The sequence below is a fragment of the Mauremys reevesii genome, linkage group 11 (genome assembly GCF_016161935.1).
Source record: "Mauremys reevesii isolate NIE-2019 linkage group 11, ASM1616193v1, whole genome shotgun sequence".
Lineage (NCBI taxonomy): Eukaryota > Metazoa > Chordata > Testudines > Geoemydidae > Mauremys > Mauremys reevesii.
Genome location: NC_052633.1, coordinates 13,784,705 through 13,806,241, shown reverse-complemented (window position 1 = coordinate 13,806,241; position 21,537 = coordinate 13,784,705). Strand labels below are relative to the sequence as shown.

Here is a 21,537-nt window from a genome sequence, read left to right as displayed (position 1 = left end):
AAAAACAGGAACAGGAAGTGGAGTGCGGGGGAGAAGCTGGGGCAGTTGCTCCCTGTGGCATCTGGGGAAAGCCTAACCTGAGACTTGGGTATAGAGTGTAAATTTGGGATTGCTGAGCCTGGGGCCTGATGAAATTATTACTGTAGTGATTCCTAGAATGAAGAACTGTTCGCTGCAATGATTCAAGGGCTGAAGCCTTATTAAGAGGGACATGGCCACCGGTTAATGTGTGCTGGCTTCTCCTTGCACTAGGCTGCCAAATTGAAAGCTACTGCTGCTCCACTTGGGGAAATGAAGCCGTGGCACACGTATAGTGCCACACCAGACTGAAAGGAGGCGCTCAGTTATCACAGATTGCATCAATCATGATGAAAAATGTATGATTCTATGTATATCTACGTACCAGAGCTATGCTCAAAACCACCGTTGCACGGTCCTAAGGACTTCTGCTTCCAGCTCGAGTTTATTTTTGTGACCTACACACAACTGAATATACAGGTGAATGCACAAGTTGGCATAGGTGAAAGGGGACTTTTCTTTTGTCTTTCAAGTCAAGCTATTTCACCAGGTGGATCAGTGGTGCATGTTAGAGTAATGCACAGAGATGTGAACGCTATCTCATTTCATTAAGGAGGAATGATGACACAAAGCTGTACACTGTATAACATTAGCACTGAGCTGGCACAATAAGTTCAAGGCAAAGTTCTCCTGACATCAAACCACAAGAGCAAATCCTGAATTATTTGTGTACCCTCCAGACTCTGGACACAGATAAATTCTATTATAACCACCCTCTGCACAGACCTCCCAGTGACTCCAGATTCGTAAGCGGCCTTCATTCCCAAATGTCCTGACATTCACAGTTACTGCCCCTTTCCAGGTTCCCGCCTAATGTTTCATTTCCCCTTCTCCCCATCCCTGTGCCTACAACAAGTCATGTTTATAATTATTTTATTATTATTATTATTATTATTATTGTGTGTTGAGCACTGACGGGATGCTGTTCAGGACACACAGAGAGGGTCCCTGCCTTAAGGAATTTACAACGCAAGTAATTCAACATGAGCCTGGTTGCAAAGACAGTCCCGGATCCCATTACAGAGCATCATCCAGTTCTGAGCACAGGCAGACAAAGTTTTTGTGTAAAACAGTTTTCTGTCAGAAAATGTCAGTTTGAAACCGAAGTTTTTACCAAGATTGTATTGATTTAGACACAATTTCATTTTGAAAAAAAAAAAAGGAAAAGAACGGGTCAAAAATGACTCTCTGTTCCTTTTTTACATTTTCAGAACCAAAGGTATCACATTTTTATTTCAAAATGACACTTTGTTTAGAAATTTGATATATTAAAAAAATTAAAAAGGTTTGAAATCTATGCAAAACATTTCAAATTTATCAAAACAAAATATTTTAGTTGACTATCCATTTTTTGGATTTTTTTTACCGAAAAAAATAATCATTTGGGGATTTTTATTTTGAAATAAATTTTGAAATAAAGATTTTGAAATCTTAAAATTTTCCATAGGCCAGAAAATCCATTTTCCAACCAGCTCTAGTTAGGAGCTAATAATTTGTTGCCGGATGGCAGGCTATAATTGGCCACTGTATATTATATGAGCCTCTCTCTCTTTAATTATCCTGCAGCATTGACAATTGGTAAATAAAAGCAAAAGCAATGAGGATTTTAGACCAAATGATCCAATACAGGCAAAGGTACGGTCTCAGGTAAGAAGAAGGTCATAGGATGCAGAAAGAAAACCAGGACCACAGTGGGAATTGCTGCATACTGAGAGCTAATTTCCACAAACAGGCTAGACAGAAACAGATGGGAAGAGAGGGAGTGTTGACTAATGACACCTGACTGCCAGATGACCCTGTAGGTATGAGCGCTGTTATGACACCTGAAATGGTGCCAGCAGCCAGTTAGAACAGCCCCTGTTCCCCCTCACATTTCATTAAACAGGCTAACCTTGGTCTTCGGTAGTACACAGGGACACACTTGCACACACAATGCAATGGAGATTATACAGCATCCCCAGAAACTACATTCTTCTAAATGGGCAGCATTTTTATGAACAGTTTACGCAGCAGCTATTGAACTGACTGTTTGCTGTCAGCACTGTATTCAATTGTGCACACTGGGGGATCTGTTCTTTTAAAATGCATTGAGTGCGACACAACGCATTCTCACAGCAGCTGCACCGCTACGTTCTGTGGCCAGAAGAGGAATATTAGCACAGGGCTAGGCTGTGAGGTCTTTACACTGGGCAGAATCATGCCCTTGGCAGGAGCAGGGGAGTTCAGGGGTGTAAAATGACTCCTATTCCCCTACACAGGTTACCGCTATTACAGGTCACAATAAGGAGGGAAAGGGGAGGGGAAAAAGCAGCCTTCACTTGGCCACTACTCCCCGTTCCATGCAGACAGCTCAAAGCTGTCTCCTGTACACTGGCAAGTGCAGCTTATTTCTCTACAGCTTGATCTAAGGAGTTAAACTCTGTGGCTGGGGGGGCTACACCAGCCTCACATCACCTGTGGATTGGGCACAGAAGGGGACATGTAACACACCCTGGCCAGCGGGTTGTATTTGCCCCATAGCTGCCTTTCCACCACACAACAGAACCACCATGGTTCCGCAGAGATTGGGTATGTCCACACAGCAAAGAAAAACTCACGGCTGGCCCGTGCCAGCCGACTCAGGCTGCGGGGCTGTTTCACTGCTGTGTTGACTTCTGAAGAACCCTGCAGGGTGGGAGGGTTGGGGTGAGTCGGCTGGCACGGGCCAGTCACAGGTTTTTCTTTGCTGTGTAGACATAACTTTAGAGGCCTTTTGGAACCCCTATGTCCAGTGGTGAAGATATAAGGAACAGAACAAATTAGCATATTAATATGGATCCAAAATGTATAGTGAAGGATTGATGTGGGCATTTATCTATTCAAATTTACAATATCCACTTTGCAAACTTTAGTGTCCTGGCCATTCATTGCAAATAGGATAAGCTGCATTATAGGTTTATGTCTTTCAACTTTTTATTATACAGGAGAAAATCATTTTTAATTTATAGGGATACAAAAGGCATCCAGCTTTTACTTTTGCATTCCAGCAACTTAGAAATAACTCAATACATATATGTCTTGAATAACAACCAACAATGCTTTGGGCTGAGACTTTTTATGCCAAGTCACAGCCCAGAGCGAATATTTATGGCTAAGCTATCAACCCCCAAAATATGGGTTTATAATGGAAATCCTGACAGACCCTAGCAGGTGCTGCTATAACATCTTGAATTTGATTTAGGAGTGATTTTCAATCATGCTTTCCCAAGCCTGTCTGTTGGGGATTGCTAGGAATATCATATTTTCCCCCCCACAGTCGTTCAGTACACTTGATGCCAGTGTTGGTATTTTAGGGCGGAACAAGCCTTTGGGGCCTACTGAGCCAACAGCCTTCGGTCCCCAGTATTGGAGCTCCTATAAAAGTCAGTGCTAAGCTCAGCGTTCATTTAACAAAACAGTAAATTGTCTAGCTCCGTGCCATTGTGAAATTAGACTAGAAAACATGAAGAGCTGAAGAGCTGTCACTTTGATTTTTCCTAGCAATGGCCGATTATTCATGCAGGGCGGGCTGGCTTTTGGAGCCCAAGAAACCACGGCAGAGGTTTACTTGATTTTTTAGAGGTGTAACAAACTGATTCTGAAACTGGGGCTCCTCCTGCCATGACAATGCCCTCCCTGTAGCTGAATTAGCTTCTTTGCTGACACACCCCCATAGCCGGGTGCAATAAAGGGACCCGCCTGTGACCCAGGTTAAGTCACTTCCCTTGTCCGTGCCTCTGTTTCCCTTCTCATTCTTTATCTGTCTAGATTGTAAACAGGGTAAGGACTGTCTCTCACTGTGGATTTGCACAGCACCTAAGGGTTCTGATCTTGTCTGGAGGCTGCTAGCTGCTATTGCAATACTACTAAGGACCCAGTCCCTTGGTTTATTTGGAGAAATGTTTCTTGAAAAAAAATAGCCTTAGATATCAGTAGCTCTTCCCTACCCTAGCATAAGAAGCTGGGCTCTGCTTCAGCAGCAGAAAAGGCTGGTGTTGGGTTGGGGTCCATCATTCTGAAAATTATACGAGCACAGAAATTTTTCCATGTGGGGAGGTGTGATCTGAGCAGTGAATTTTGTTCCTCACCCACTTTCAATATAAAGGTGCTTCGATTAAGTTTGGGGTCTTCCCAAAAAACTCATTTCAGTAGCCTCTCCAACCCCCTTCCCCCAAGGCCAATCCCATGCATAGTGATGTAATCACAGTGGAAAGGAGTTTAAAATTCAGAGGGGCATACATTTTAGGGTAGGGTGGGGGTGGGTTGCAGAATTCTTTTCCCAGGTTCGCCCTGGATTGACCTGTTTTTGGCTAGTGTTTCTCAAGCATAAATCTCTCTCTGTATCTGGGTGTGTTTGCTACTAAACCAGGTGCCAGGGTGGGTGATCCTGTCCCTGACCCAGTGGGAATATCCTCTTTCAACACAGCTCTCCAGGGGCACCAGAAGCAGAATGGCTGCCCCTCTTTTCAATTTGCTCTCTGTAGACATCCCCAGCCTGCCAGCAGAAGACGGAAGGTGATAATTATGCGTACAGAACATTGTGAATATATGTGTGAATTCAATGTTGTACAAAAAATATACCTTTCCCACGTATTTTGATTTTGCTGCTCGACACAAATAAGTCATTGTTTCAACATGGCTTGAATTTCATAGTCCTTGGTTTAAACCAGACTCTTCTACATGCTGAACTTCCTAACAGAGCAGCCCCATTAGTAAACTACATTTATGCTAATGTACTTGCTTGGAGTGATAATTATCACAGCCCTTAGCCCTGCTCCTTACCAGTGTGAGTGTGTCGAGTGGGACTGGTATAGCATTACAATTATACAATTAGCCTTGTCATGGCAAGGAGCTTTGGGAATAGAGACATCTTGACGCTTAAAATGTGGACAGCTGATAGATGACTGTCATTAAACTCATCCTTTGTTCACTCCGTGATGGAGTAAGTCGCTGAGCGGTAGGCTAGGGATCCTGAATGAAAAAGGAAGACCTTGAACCACAGCCACTCCTCTTCAGCTCCTTGCAACCTTCCCATTCACCCGTTTCCTCCCACTGCACACACATTCTGTCCAGCTCTCACCCCTGACTGCTGCAAAATAACAAAAGCGGTCTCCAGCAAGCCATTGCTTATCAATCAAATCCTCACAAAGAGAGTCAAACAGCTCCTCTCCTAACCGTGTCCTTAATCTCAGCTACCTTTTTTTTCCAGCATCCCTCACTTTTCATGTAGTCTGCAGTGGAGACTGAAACGAACGCACGCGAGAGATGCAAAATCAGCCGTACAACAGGCACCGCTTCTGGACCAGCTTCTCAGCTGTTGTTAATCAATATAATTCTTCTGAAATCACTAGATTTACACCAGAAGATGATCCGGCTTTGAATCTTCACCCCAGGTGACTAAAAAATAGTCAGCTAAAAAGTCTGGCATGGAGGGAAGTTACAGTGGCAGAAAGCAGCCATGAGATCCCATTTGCCAATTGTAGCAGGTCAGTGGGACCCATAAAGTGAGCAGAGCTCACTAAGGGCTAGTCTACACTTACCAGCCGGGTCGACGCGGTGAGTTCGACTTCTCGGAGTTCGAACTATCGCCTAAATCTGACGCGGTTATAGTTCGAGCGAAGCGCCGCGCCGCTGGCACTCCTCACCACCACTGCAAACGGGCGGAGTCGAGTCAGAGCCTTTGAGCCGCACGACTCGCGCGCCTGGGAGTGTGAGTGAGAGGAGTTCAACCAGGGGTTCAGCCTTCGATATTCGCCACGCGCATCGAAGCTGCTTATCCTCCGCCCCGCCCCACCGACCTGACCTGCCTAAGAGAGAGGTTTGGCCAAGGTAGCAGGAAGATGCACCGAATTCAGGCATTGCCTCAGCAACCTTTGGCTTGAGGCTTCCTATATAGCCCCTGCTGCAAACCAACATCACCCATTCTCCTGGAGAAAAACATGGCCCGTGTGCCTTGGGAGGACTCTTTCCTGGAGCATGGATGTGGATTTGTGTCTCCCTTTAACACTTTAGCTTCAGTGAATTTGATCCCAGCGGCTTTTCTTCCCAATTCCATTTTCTAGGGTATTTTCAAACATTTTCTCTAGATAGCTGGATAACTGAGGTTGTGCAGGCCTCAGGTTGATGTAATTTGAGAAGCTTTTATATTCAAAAGATGTAAAAATAATCCCCCACAGGACTTGATTTTCCTTCCACAGCATGCCACTATATCAAACTGCTTCTGTTTTGGCTTATTATTATTCTAAAGCAACACTTATGGAATTACTGTACTCTAAAATGTGATAAGCTTGCTTGGCAGCCTCAGGAGGGACCAGAGATTGAATGGGGGAAGGTCTTGGACTGGGACTCAGGACACCTAGGTGCTATTCTAGACTTGGTTAAGTCATTTGCTGTGTGATTTAGGGCAGGTCACTTCCCCACTCTGTGCTTTTGTTTTCTCCTCCCACCCTTTGTCTGCCTTGTCCATTTAGGTTGTAAGCTCTTCGGGGCAGAAACTGTCTCTCGCTGGTTTTGCACAGGGAGGCTGCGGTCTCAGCTGGGCCCTGTTGGCCTAATGACAATATAAATACATAGTACTAATGAACGGAGCCCTATCTATAAAGGTGGTCATTTCAGAACAGCGTTGAAGCACTTGGTAGGGCTTCACACATTAGCATTCACTGCCACTTCCTCTCTGTACCTGCTCTGTGAATTAGGACTTCAGTATGCAAGGCTACAGATCCAGTTTTATTCATAAGCACTTATCTGAAACAAGATTTTTAGTGACAATGAGGCGTTCGTCAGGTTGCAGTGTGCTGTACCGAGCGAAGAAAAACCAACCAATAGCATTCAACAGGATGGAAAACAGGTGTCGCATTGCATCAGAATGTGAAGGGAACACTTTGGAAAGTAACACAGCCTACGTACCAGGACAGCCACATGTCCGTTCACTGGAACAACTGTGTGGTATGGGTACTGCTGCTCAGTGAGAGCAAGTGTGACAGAACCAATGGTTACCACGTTAGCTATCCAATTTTTAAAAAAATATCCTTATTCCTATCACACGCAAGCCCTATATTAATATTCTCCAAGCATGCTAAGAGTTGTCAGGGTATGTCATGACTGGGACGTGGGCGATCTGACCTAGTGGTCAGAGCAGGAGTCATACCAAGTCAGATACCAGGAGGTTAAAGTCTGAGACAGGTCAGAGGGCGAACCAAGAGTCGAGTGTCAGGAGGCAGGAAGGGTCAGGTTACCAGGAAGTCAGGCTAGTGGAGAGGGAACAGGAAGCACAAGGCACACAGTCCAGAGCATGGATAACTTTATGTTCTTGTGCTGGGTTTAAATAGGGGCTGTGGACCAATCAGAACCCCCAGCATTCTGCCAATCAGCTCCCAGGCTGGGGTCTTCTATCTGAGTTCAGCTCCTATTCTGACACCATTTAGCAGATCCCTGAGAGGCAGATTGAATCCTTTTAGCTCCACAGAGCCCTGTGGACTAGGGCTCAAGACAGGACATTAATGTTTTTCACTGCCCCTTGATAGGGCCATAAAATAAATGTAATTATAATGGAGCAGGTTTCCCCACCATAGAATATCAGGGTTGGAAGGGACCTCAGGAGATCACCTAGTCCCATCCCGTGTTCAAAGCAAGGCTAAACCCCAGACAGATTTTTGCCCCAGATGGCCCCCTCAAGGATTGAACTCACAATCCTGGGTTTAGCAAGCCACTGCTTAAACCACTGAGCTATCCCTCCCCCAATTTATATGCCTCTTACTCTCAGCAGCACCTCAAACCACAAGATAACACATTTACTTCAACAGAACCACTGATGGAATAAGATACTAGTCACTGTGAGTAACAATATCAGAATGTGACCCAAAATAATGACACTTTGTTTTGTGGCCTGACCTAGTGGCTGCAGACCCTGTATGAGTATAAGCCTTTACAGAGTATTTTGCTCTACTTGCATGTGTTTCACACACACTAAGGTATGACTTCTTCTCAAGCCTTAATGGTTCAAGTGACAGCAAGCAAAGAGCTTCCACCAACTTGCTAGGAAGGATATTTGGCCTCTTGGTCAGCTGCTAGTCACTGTTCAAGGTTTCAAGTTCTGATGCAACATGGCACCTGTTTTTCATCTTGCTGAATTTGAATAACTTATTTCATATTGTTAGGTACAACATGCTGTAACCTTAAGGACTTACAGCCAGATTTTAAAGGTATTTTGGTGCTTACACTTCCACTGAAATAAATAGGAACAAAGCACATAAACACCTTTGAAAACTGCGGCCTCTGTAATTTTACTAAAAGGCTTGTATGAAATGAGCACTTATAAAAAAGACACTAAGTGCCTAAGAGCCAGATCTCTAAAGATATTTAGGTGTTTAAAGATGCAGATATTTCACCTAGTGGGATTTTCAAAGTCAAGAGTTGAGAGTTAAGTGCCTAGGCACTTTTCAAAATCCCACTAAGCACCTATTTGCATTTTAGGTCCCTACAAACTTTTGAAAAAATTGGGCCCTCAGTCCATTTCAGGAATGACCAGTCCTAACATTTCAAGCCCTGTGAACATTTACTCCATCATACTTATCAGGCAGGCCAAAAAGGGATTTGAAGAGCAAACAGCTAAAGACTCAGAAAGTTTAACAGCAACAAAATGTTTAGGTACATCTGAAGTAGGAAGCCTGCCAAACAATCAGTGGGACTACTGGATGATCCAAGTGCTAAAGGAACACTCAAGGAAGATAAGGCCACTGCAGAGAAGCTATATGAATTATTTGCATCGGTCTTCACTGCACAGGATATGTGGGAGTTTCCAACAACTGGGCCATTCTTTTTAGGTGACAAATCTGAGGGACTGTCCCCGATTGAGGTGTCAACAGAGGATGTTTTAGAATAAATTCATAAACCAAAGAGTAATAAGTCACCAGGATCAGATGGTATTCACCTAAGAGTTCTGACGTAACTCAAATATGAAATTGCAGAATTACTATCTGTGGTATGTAACCTATTATCTAAATCAACTTCTGTACCAGATGACTAGAGGATAGCTAATGTGACACCAATTTTTTTTAAAAGGCTCCAGAGGTGATCCTGGCAATTACAGGCCAGTAAGCCTAACTTCAGCACCAGGCAAATTGGTTGAAACTATATTAAAGAACAAAATTATCAGACTTAGATTAACATGATTGTTGGGGAAGAGTCATTCTGGCTTTTGTAAATGGAAATCATGCCTCACCAATCTATTAGAATTCATTGAGGGGTTAAGCAAATGTGGACAAGGGTGACCCAGTGGATATAGCGTACTTGGACTTTCATAAAGCCTTTGACAAGGTTCCACACCCAAGGCTCTTAAGCAAAGTAAGCAATCATGGGATAAGAGTAATCAGTAACTGGTTAAAAACAAGAATCAGAGGGGTAGCAGTGTTAGTCTGGATCTGTAAAAGCAGCAAAGAGTCCTGTGGCACCTTATACTAACAGAAGTCTATAAGGTGCCACAGGACTCTTTGCTGCTTTTGGTTAAAAACAGAAAACAAAGGGTAGGAATAAATGGTCAGTTTTCAGAATGAAGTTGGCTAAATATCGGTGTCCCCCAGGGATCTGCACTGGGACCAGTCTTGTCAACATATTCATAAATGATCTGGAGGATAGGTCCAGCAATGACTATTAGCCAAGATTGTCAGGATTTCAGCCTGATGCTCGGAGTGTCCCTAGCCTCTGTTTCCCAAAAGCTGGGAATGGGTGACCTGGGACAAATCACTTGATGATTACCTGTTCTGTTCATTTGCTCTGAATCACCTGGCATTGGCCACTGTCATAAGACAGGATACTGGGCTAGATGGACCATTGGTCATAGGTTCTCAGAGACTACTAAACTGGCCACTCTGGCTCACCTTGAGTGGTTCTTACTGTGTGAGCAATGGTGGCAGACTTATTGTTTTGTTGCACTTCAGTTTCTTCAGTAAAGTCAATGACAGCTGAACCCTCAAGCCAATAGAATGTTTAGCAATTAGAACGCTGGGCTAAAAGGCAACGCTTCAGTTCCTACGTGAGACACCTGAACATGATTCATCTACTGTGTATCCCATGGAGCACTGGAGGAACTTGGTGTTTCTGTAGACTAGGAGGCTAGTATGCAGATAGCTTTGGCTACCGCCTAAAGCCATATTTTATTTAGAATACATGAAGTTGCTCTGCTTCTGTCACTTTCATCTTTGGAATAAGAAGTTAAACTGCTGGAAAGAAAGTACCATTAGTCTACAATGATCTAATAATCAAAATGAAGTATACACCATCCATGCAAGCAAAGACATTCAGCTAAGCTCTCATTCACCTGGAAGTGGAAAATACTTAATAACCACCCTATAGTCAATTTTAAAAGAAGATCACCGGAGACGTATTGACCTTGGCAACCAGGCCTAGTTCCATTCTAGCTTTTGCATCTACTTATAAGAAAATACAGAGAGCTGGAAATGAGCACCCAGGCAATGTTAGTTAACTCTGAAGCAACGCCTTCAGTACGAAACAGCCTGCATGATGTCAGACAGAGAAAGACAGTGGGAATAGTGCATATTGCAGTCATGGTAATTTGATTTTAAATCATTCCCAAAAACAAACCCACCCCCAAAAATAAAGGCTCTCCCACCTCCTTCATCTCTGTTCTTGCTAGAGAAAACTGTCTTCAAAACCAGATGGGATGAAAAAGTGTACACATCATGAAAGGCAGACCTTAGAAGCCACCTCAGGCAATTGAGCATGTATCTAGGACAGGGGTTCTCAAAGTTTGAGAACCACTGATTTAGGAGGTCATTGAACATTCTTTGGGTTCTGTTACACCTGACTGGATTTTTGGTAGCCTTCAGAAAGACACAATAAAGCTTTTCAACATGCCTAAAAAAGTGAGAGAGGTGAGAGAAATTCCCATGCCAAGAAGGAGCCTGCAAACTGAACTGTGAGTTCTCTGTGGATATGGATTCTCAGAAGGTAAAGCATTTCACTCAGCTATCTAGTAGAAACCGTAGTTCGATGCAACGGCCTGTTTCAGCATTCACTCCACTGGCAACTTGGCTATTCGAAGGCAAACTGAATCTCTCTATTTTCAGAATGCCAACTGATTCCCATGATCATTAAAGGTGACAGATGAGTGGCACAGTGACACTGCTATTCTGCTGTGCTTGGGATCTATGCTACTCATTTATTCCGTTTTTTGGACTAAGGGTAATCGCTCTGCTGTGCTCCAAAAGATTCTTTTCATCATCATTACCCCCAAACATTTGTCCATACTCTGCCTTTAAACGATGGACAGCCTTGTCTAAGGCCAGAAGGGACCATTTACCTCTGACCTCCTGCACATCACAAGCCACTAACCTCCATCCAGTTATCACTGTATTTAACCCAATAACCTAGATTAGACTGAACTATTTTGTGCCACAGGCTGAGAATAGGAAGAATTGAGATGCACCAATGGCAGAGAATTGATTTGGTGAGACACACCCAGCTCACGTGAGAGCTGCAAGGAAAGGTGTCTGGGAATTTCCATTGGGGAGTGCCGTGTGATGCAGAGGTAATGCTATGCAACATTAGCATGTGATAGGGGTCAGAACCATCCCACACACTATTTCTTCTCTTCTGTGATATCTTAATGTTGATTACACACTCAGGGCTTGCTTGCACTTGACCTTTGTGCATATATGCTGATGGTGACCCTTTCCCCGCCCCGTGAACCTTCTACTCAAAAGCCAGGCACAATCAGAATCTTTGAGCTCAAGAAAGCATCTAAACGCTCAGCGATTTACCCATCACTGTTTTTTTGCCACACTAGCATTGTGCAGTAGCATTCAACATGTGTGGAAACCTTCCCAACTAAACGAGCCGTCTCATCACTACGTACCATAGAAATGCACTGGTAAGCTAGCACCAGCAGAATGGAGAACATGCCCATGAAATAGGTATGAGTCTCCTGCTTTCAGTCCTCCTGCAAACCAATAGTGATCCCCGCATGGAAAGCAAGACAGGCAAAATAAAGGCAGATGCACATTAAGCAACTAAGAGGAGGCAAATCCAATTAAGCTGTGACTACAAAGAAGTAAAAGGACAACTATGTCTAGCAAGCAATATGCAGCTTCAAGAAAAACAGCTGCTCATAACAGTTTCCCTTGCGAGGAGCCAAGCAGATGACCCTGATGCTGTAACACGAGGCCAAATTAAAATTAACCATATGCCAGTGCGATGTGGAGAAAGATGGATTAATTAAACTTTGCTTCTTCTCCTCATTAATAGGCCACCTTTCGTTCCGGGGAATTTCCCTCCCTCTTCCTCATGGTTCATCTGTTAATATTACGCATTTGGTCTACCCTTCCTTGGAGTGCTGGAGAGCCTAATCGCTCAGTTTTAAGTCTTCATAATGCCTCACCTCCTTCTCTCAACACACACACACACACACACACACACACACACACACACACACACACACACACACACACACAAGAAAAGCTTTAGGCTACAATTTTCAAAGTGCCTGAATCCACACAAGTATCAGAGGGGTAGCCGTGTTAGTCTGGATCTGTAAAAGCAGCAGAGAGTCCTGTGGCACCTTATAAATTAACAGACGTTTTGGAGCATGAGCTTTTGTGGGTGAATACCCACTTCGTCGGATGCATGTATCCCATCAATATGGGGTCTCAATTTTGAATGAATTCCTTTCAGAAGTGCTGAGTGTCTGGCAGCACCCTCTGCCACTGATCACTGCCATTCTGCTTCAGCTCCAGCATGGAATCGGCCTCTCCCTACATAGCTATTACAGAGTAATAGATTTGGTCTCAATAAGTCCATTAATGGCTATTAGCCAGGATGGGTAAGGAAGGGTGTCCCTAGCCTCTGTTTGTCAGAGGGTGGAGAAAGACGGCAGGAGAGAGATCACCTGATCATTACCTGTTAGTTTCACTCCCTCTGGGACACCGGGCATTGGCCACTGTTGGTAGACAGGATACTAGGCTGGATGGACCTTTGGTCTGACCCAGTATGGCTGTTCTTATGTTCTTAATATACACTGCACAACCAGGTAGTAGTGTAGCATTTGAAAAGAAAGGCAAGTTATCTTTATGCGTATGGTACTAAGTAAGGGTTTTGTCATAAATAATAACCACCATCAATAATCAAGAGAGTGGAGAGCAGATGAAAAAGAGGGAGAGCTGAGGAAGAGGATGACAAGAGAAAAACATATGCTCTCCGACCCTCGTGCTGAAACCACTTCTGGATATGCCCCTTCAAATACCCAGAGATGGGCACCTACCCAGTTATCGGCCCAGCCTGCTGTACATCTTCTGCTGCATTAGCATCATGGATGCTGCCATATCTAAATATACCTCTACATATTTTTGCCTATTTGTCTTCCTCCCTGCCCCATCTACAGCTTTGATGCAACATGAAAACATTTATTAAATATTAATTACATGGTATCTCTTTGGATTATCCTCCCATATCCAGCATTAAGGCAATTTCACCCATTGTCAAGGTACCTGAAAATGCCAATGAAAAAGGATGGAATCTGGAAAAATGAGCAATCCTTGAAGAGGGCAAGAGGACTGCCTTTGTGTTCTGCCCCACATAGCGATACAGGCTGGAGGGCAAAGAAGGGCCTGTTTGAACCCTCAGATAGCTTTCCCTTCTGGCACACAAATGCAGGGCTGGATCTTGCATTGGACAACTCTATTGGTGCTTCACTTTCATAAGCATAATATTCACTTGTTAAAACAAAAAGCAAACAAACTCCACAACAATATTTTTGTGATGACTTCCCCCTGATGTGACACATTGGGGATTGAATGTAGGCCCCGCAGTGCTAAATCTGCTACAACTTGAGCTAAGAGCCAGGATTTGTTAACAGCTGCTATAGCAGACTCCTATCCTCTGCAGATTGGGCACCAAGGATGATCTGTAACATGCACTCACATGGGAGTTACTAACATTTTCTGTTCTGTTGTGGAAAAGTTACTTTTAAATAATTGTACAAGTAGTTAGCACCTGATTCAGAGTCAGTCACACACACACACTAAAGTCCCTTCATACCCCTCTGGTTGCCATATGTGTAAGAGAGATACCACCCTGGTAGTGTACAATGGATGCAAATTGTAGTCCCTTAATATTTCCAAATCTTTTCATTCATCATGACCTGATACCTAAAAAAGTGGTTCCTAAGCATGCCATTAAACACCAACTTATTTGTTGCAACAAATGAACAACACACTACTGTGTAAGGAGTATATTAAGGCTGGATTTATGGTCTACTGTTAGTACCTCTCAGTTGTCGCTCTTTGAGCAATCAAGTATACATCTGAACTTTGAAGGCGTCATTCTTACTTACTGAAGCAGCAGCAGAAGAGGTTGCATAATCATTCTGTGCCAGGACTCGGATCTAGGGAAGAGGAGGCCTTTCCTCTTCAAATCTCCCAAAACCCCACAGTAAAAAATGCTTTGTGTATGGGGCTGAGTCAGACTGTTACCTCACCAGTATGTATTGTATTATTGCACGGAGGTAATTAAAAAGATCACCAAACTGCCTTGGAAGAATAGACTTTCCTCTCTTGTTTTCTGCATAGGAATGGATACTACTGACTTTCAGAAATGACAGTGTTCATTTGTTTAGTCCTGGAAACATCCAAAAAATGGGAGGACCTTACCTTGGCTATCTGGACACACCAGTTCAGCAGGAGCTGCGAGCCAATGTTATCCTTGTGTTCGTGAACATAGTCCAACAAGCAGCCATGGGGCATCAGCTGAGTGACGAGCTGAATGGTAGGGCTCAAGCAGACGCCCAGTAATCGCACCAGGTGTGGATGATCCATGCTTGCCATGATAAGCGCTTCCTGTAACAACAAAAACATCCCAAATCCATCATTGCATTCAAAGGTTCCATTCACTGCAGCTTTACGGCTCCCCACACACTATCAAAAGGGATTTGGTGTCCCCTGAAGTACAATATAGGTTCACACTATCTTCCTGTTGTGATGAGATAGCACAAGCTCCTCTTCAGCAAGGTCCAAATTGATGTAATTTATTTTACACCAGGCTAAACAATGGGCCTGGTCATTAGCTGCTGAAAAGCCGCATAGCTCCACTGACAGTTCTTAGGGGAAATCTGCCCTGCCCTACACCACCTCTTGCTGAGACAGCCCCCTGAGGAGGTAACAGTGGTGTAGCTGATCATATTCATAGCATGAAATCTCTTTCTCCTTAAGAGACGTAGCTATTAATACCTATTTCCTTGCGTCTCTCCCAAACCGTGGAGCAGGCCGCTTGGCATTAAGCAACCATTATAGCAACGGTCCCCAAACTTTTGAGGGTCACGCCCCCTTCCCCCTGTCTGCATCACCCACAGCCCCTGGAGCCAGGGCCTGCAGTGGGGCCATGGCTCGAGGGTCGGGAGCGGGGGTGGAGAAGACCCCAGACAGGGGTAAGGGGGCCGAGGCTGGGGGTGGGGCTGAGAACAGAGCCATGGCCAGGGGCTGAGGCTGGGGCCGGGTCCACAGCCGGGCCAGAGTGGGGGCCAGCAGCTGGACCCCAGGGCCATGGCCAAGCCAGAGCACAGCTGGGTTTGTGGCGGGGTTGGGTGGTGCTCCCTCCCTGCCCCCCATGGGGGCTAGCCAAGGCCCACTGTGCCCCCCGAACGTGCCTCCATACCCTCCTAGGGAGCACATCCCACAGTTTGACGACCTCTTCCTGGGGCTCGATCCTACACGATGTTGACCATTCCGACCCAGACCCAGCCAAGTACTAAAAGCACACAGTGAAAGCTAAGCCTCTGGTGAAGGGCCTTGTAGGATGATGGACAAACACACTGTCAGCACACTGCAGGAGCCAGCCTATAATGGAGCCAACTGATAGTAATGGGAATTTTCCCTAATTCAAAGTTGCTTTTTTGTTTCATGCCTTGGACTGGGACAGAGAAGATCTGGTACAGGATTTTTAAATGTGCCTAAGTGAATTAGGCTCACAAATCTCATCAAAATTCATTGGGACTTGTGTTCCTAAGGCACTTAGACTCTTGAAAAATCTTACTCCTGGGTTCAATTCCTAGCTTTACCACAGCCTTCCCGTATGACCTTGGGCCAATTGCTTAATTTCTCAGATCCCCAGCCATAAACCGGGGATAATAACCCTTCCTTTCTCCCATCCTTTGTCTTCTCTAGACCAGGAAACTCTTTGGGACAGGACTGGTCTCTTGCTACCTGTCTGCATAGCACAGCGGGGGCCCCGGTCTGAGCTGAGGCCTTTAAATGCTACTGTAATAATGCTGCTAGTAAGGGCTGCACGACTTGGCTCTATACGCTCAGTCCTTACTCCGGAATCTCCCAGCGACTGCAAGTCCTTCAGGATCAGACACCCAAGTCTGCAGCTATAATTCAGCTACAAATCTTCACTTACAGCAAAGCTGCCACCACCAGGCAGGCAGCTTTTGGAAGAGGCAAGGGGAAAAGCCTCTTTGATTTACTGAGCTCTGCCTTTCCGTGGCAATCATATCACTGAGGCAAAGGAACACTGAAAAGCGAAATGGAAATGGGGTTTTGTGAAGCTCTTTTGGTTTTCTCCCCCCAAAAAGCTACCCAATGTATAACCGACAACTTAAAGAATAACGGCAATAATAATACCACACAAAGAGAGGATGACAAAACCTTAGCATCAGAAGAACACAACAATGAAGAAAAGTCTCATAAAAGTTTCCCCCCCGCCCATATTAAAAAAAAAAGTCTTGGCAAGGAGGTTGGGTTTGTATTAAAGAAAATTGTTCATCACAGTACAAAGAGTATTTGAAACCAAATTGTGGAGTATTTGCATAATAGTTCTCTTTTTTCGAAAAAGAAAAGATGAACAAGACACTAATTGTAGGTTTTATTTTTTTCCCATAAAGAAGATAGCAGATGGCCTCAGATTTTTCTCCTTTTTCTTTTGAAATGTGTGTGAGGAAAAAAAAAATACAACCCAACACCGAACTAGTCAGTGGGGCGTTTTGGAGGAGGGGTGTGAGGGAGATCCTAATGCAACAAATGAGATGGGGGGAGTTTGGCTTAAGCAATTTGCTCCATGTTAAAATTAATACAGAGCTCTGTTGCCCAATTCCATATAGGGTCTCCTAGATGCAATTTTAGCCTCTCTTCTGCCGTCACTAGAAAATGTCACTGAAGGCCGCCAGACTAAATACATGTTGACAGGTGCATTATCCATTTTCGAGAAACAAAATTACTTTGCCTTTCTTTTTCTTTATTACCCCGTATATTTTCTCCTGGAGTTGCACCAGGGGGAAATCTCCCCCCACACATCCCTGGCTTTGGGTAACGTAGCATGTGTTTCTCTTGCACTTTTGAAGTGGGAGCATTTTTCTTTCTATTGAGAACAGATTGGAACATAGCCATTTTTTTTCTTATTTGGCCCACCATGGACTAGGAGGGCATGGACAAAAAAGCTTTGAACCCTCTCTCCCATTAGTCTCTAGCCACATACCATTTGTAACTCTATTTGAGTCTAAAGGGAAGACGTTTCTGTACAATAATAAAAGTAAGCACTGCCATTTGTCACATCCTGGTATTATTAGGAAGTTCATGTTTCCTCATGAGTTTTGGACAGAGGTTCTGGAAAAAAGTGGTATTTTTATAAACTCTTAAGGACTGCTCTGTATTAGATTAAGGCTTCCAATGTAGCAGAGAGCAGCAACACCTTCACTACAGCTCTAGACCATTCATCTACAAGGAATATTAATTTTGCATGAATCCTGACTTCCCACAAATTTCTTCGTTGGTAAAATTAGTGCTATTTGTTTTACATTAACATCTACATGACCCAGCTGAGATCAGGACCCCAATGTGTCAGGTACTGTACACACACATAGACTCTAACTGGAACAGTTTATAATCTAAATAGACAAGACAGACAAACAACAACAAGAAGGAGGTATTATGATTTTCAAAACCACCCTATTGACTTGGGAGCCTAAGTCCCATTTTCAAAAGCCATTTGGGCACATCAGGGCTGTAGTAATATTTGGGCTTACATATTTATCCTACCTGTAACCTCAGCTGTAAAAAGTGAGTGAAATTGTCACAGTAACCTGGTATAGAAAATTGTTTAAGAGAAGATGTCAGGAGACAGAAAAACTGAATTATTTTAAACAGAAAGGGTTTTACTGATACAGCTCAAGGACTGTCTGAGGATTATGCCTGGTAAACAAGATCAAAAGTCAATGAAACAAAATTGATATGTTGGGAATTAGGCCGCTTGGTGGTCAAAATAATAAGAGGGTGGGATATTCTGCCCATCACTCCCTTTTGGGGTTCTTAACAGGAAAAGGCTTTGGGGAAAATTAGCTGAAAAAGGAACTGTCTGCCAGCAACTGCTGCAGCAAGTTTTATCATCATGGCAGCTACCCTCATAGAATCATAGAATATCAGGGTTGGAAGAGACCTCAGGAGGTCATCTAGTCCAACCCCCTGCTCAAAGCAGGACCAACACCAACACCCTCAACATCTCCTAGGAGCCTGGACCTCCTACACACTAATCCTGAGGCATGTCTTCACCAAATTGGGCCAGACAGATGAAACCACTACCTTCACTGGTGCTGACTAAATTCTTCAACACCACCTGAGATAATGAGATTTTGGCTTCCCCCACCCCTCTGTGTCCTTTTCCTTCCTCACCTTCCATATTTTCTTCCCCCTCTCTCTCCTTTTGCCTTCTGTTTAATAAGAGTCTGGGTCAGCTGGCCAAGACTGCATATGTTGTTATACTGATGTCAGCCTATGACCAGAGAGGCAACTAAGAGCAATGCCCTGAACAACCTAATGCTGGTACAAGTTTGCCAGTTCTCGCAGTGGCTGGTAAGACCATGTGCTAGGCCTGTGTTTTCCACCCATGAGGTTGCAAGTGAAAGTCAACTTCAGAGGAAGAAGCTGCATTTTTATTTGCTTTGCTGTTCTTTTCTCTCCCTTCCTGTATGTGTTTGTCTTGTTTTCTAGAAAATGGGATTGGACGTTAACAACAACAGCAATACAGCTCCAACCCATCTCAACTAGCATCCTCTCTCTTTTCCCCAAAAGGACAGTTATTACCATCTAAAAGACAGTCAAACAAGGGGTATTTTTTCCCTTCCAAAAATACTCTCTCCAGCAAAGGAAAAGGGAACAGGATGTTAAAATGACAGGCTTATTTAATACTTGCAGTATTGTAGCTGTGCTGGTCCCAGGATATTAGAGACACAAAGTGGGTGAGGTAATATCTTTCATTGGACCAACTTCTGTTGGTGAGAAAGACAAGACTTTGAGATACACAGAGTTAGACCTGAAGAAGAGCTCTGTGTAGCTCAAAAGCTTGTCTCTCTCACCAACAGAAGTTGGTCCAATAATCTCACCTCTTTATTTCAGGGGTTCTCAACCTTTTTCTTTCTGAGGCTCCTGGCAACATGCTATAAAAACTCCATGGCCCATCTGTGCCACAACAGCTCCATATAAAAGCCAGGGCCAGCATTAAGGGGTGGGAAGCAGGGAAATTGTCCAGGACCCCACACCATGAAGCAAAGTTGCTCAGTCTTTAGCTTCAGCCCTGGGTGTTGGGGCTTGGTGCCCCATGCTGCAGTCCTGGGCGGCTGGGCTTCGGCTGTCTGCTCTGGGCTCTAGCGAGTCTAACACCAGCTATGCTTGGTCGACCCCCCGATACCTGCCTGTGGCCCACTAGGGGGCTCTGGACCACTGGATGAGAACCACTGCTTTATTTAGTACTTTACATTTCAAATGCTGTAATTATTTTTTTCTTCTTTTTGGTATCTTTAATACAGGGTTAAAAGGATTTTCAATGGTGCATTTGCCATGACACTAAGCAGGCTGAGGTCTCTGTACACCAAACCCCGAACCTTACTTAAAACCGTTTGATGTTGGACAGTGACGGGGCTACGTCAGCACCTTTAACTCTTTGGACCCATCTATTTAATCTAAATTAACACAACAGGGCAGAGGGCCAGATTTTCAATTTTCAAAGGTATTTAGGTACCTAAATGCACCTAAATGCAGATAGATACCTAAGGGATTTTCAGAAGCACCTAACCAGGTTAGACACCTAACTCCTACCAGGGGGATTTTCAAAATGCCACTAGAAAATCTCAGTAGTTGTCTAAATAACCTTTGAACATCTGGGCGCTAGATCCCATTGACATTCAGTAAGACGTAGGATCCTGAGTCACTGAGGTGGTTTTGAAAATTTTACCCATCCTCCGCATTTTACAGATGGGCAACTGACGGACAGAGAGCCGCAATAATTGCTGATGGCCACACAGGGAGTCTACAGCAGAGTTGGCATTTTGGAGGCAGATCACCAGAATCCCAATCTAACCACAAGATATAACTGTTCTCTCTCCCGCTAAGAAAAAACATGTCCTTCCAACTTAAAGAAAAAGCTGGGAAAGAAGAGGATAAAACATTTGATCAGTCACAAAGTGTTGCAATCTCAATAATGTCATTGCTTGTATCAGAATTTCAGGAACGACAGGCCTATTGGGGTGTTATAGTCCATCAGACTCTAATTCACTATTAGACAAAAACAACAGACCATTTGCAGTGATAAGAAGTCTCATCTGGGGCTCTTAGTCCACCAGAAGAGGGACTGACCTAGCCAGCCAAATCTATGGTTCGGTGAAAGTGGGTGAAGAAAGACCTCCCTTCAGTAAATGGCTACTTGCTCAGGTAGCTGGGAGCAATGTTGTTGTACTGCATCAGCCTCATCCCAGGGAGAATGTCAAGCGGCTTGAATTAAGCATTCTGTTTTTCATTTAGTATTCTGATGTTCACGTAGGGTGTTTCATATAAAGAAATCATCTGTCATGTTGCTCATTCGTAGCTTCTCTCCTCTTTTTTTTTTTAATGAATTTAATTATTGTCGCCAGATATATTAAACTCAACTCTGATTTATGTACACAGCCTAAATTGAAAACTAATGTCAATGTTATATTAATGTTCAACACTGATCCCAATGTTAAGGCCATTTAGTAAGATGACGACATACCCAATGAGGAGGACGGTTGTGTAGATACTGCTGGTGAGTAAAAATATGTCTGTGCTAGGTGGGCATGTAGCCAAACTGAGGACTAAGGGTGATATTTTAAAGATGCCTATGGGATTTAGGCACTCTAACGACATTGAGGTTCAATAGGAGTTGGACACCTAACTCCCAAATTCTAGCTAAAATGGTTTCTGGACCTAGCCACATGGGGCAGACAAGCCAAGCTCAAAATCGGTTTTAACCTCAACCATATAACTTGGCCTCAAGTCCAGCATAGACAGGGCCACTGTGTTCCATCTCCCTCATGAAGGAAGAGGAGAACAAAGATGTGAGCAGGAAGCATTCCCCTCTGCTCTGAGTAAAAACTGCACACACAAGTTATAAGGCAACGTTGAACTTATCCCTTTTCTGGGCGGGGGGGTG

At 44.1% G+C, this 21,537-nt stretch overlaps 1 protein-coding gene across 11 annotated transcripts in view; it reads right to left on the bottom strand.

Moving 5' to 3' along the window:
* ERBB4 (erb-b2 receptor tyrosine kinase 4) overlaps positions 1-21,537 on the bottom strand; it is a 1,095,893-nt gene that overhangs the window by 130,759 nt on the left and 943,597 nt on the right. For all 11 annotated transcript variants that reach the window (XM_039494132.1, XM_039494133.1, XM_039494137.1 and 8 more), the window contains one exon: positions 14,757-14,942. In XM_039494132.1, the coding sequence (XP_039350066.1) occupies positions 14,757-14,942 (186 nt within the window). The remainder of the gene's footprint in view (positions 1-14,756; positions 14,943-21,537) is intronic.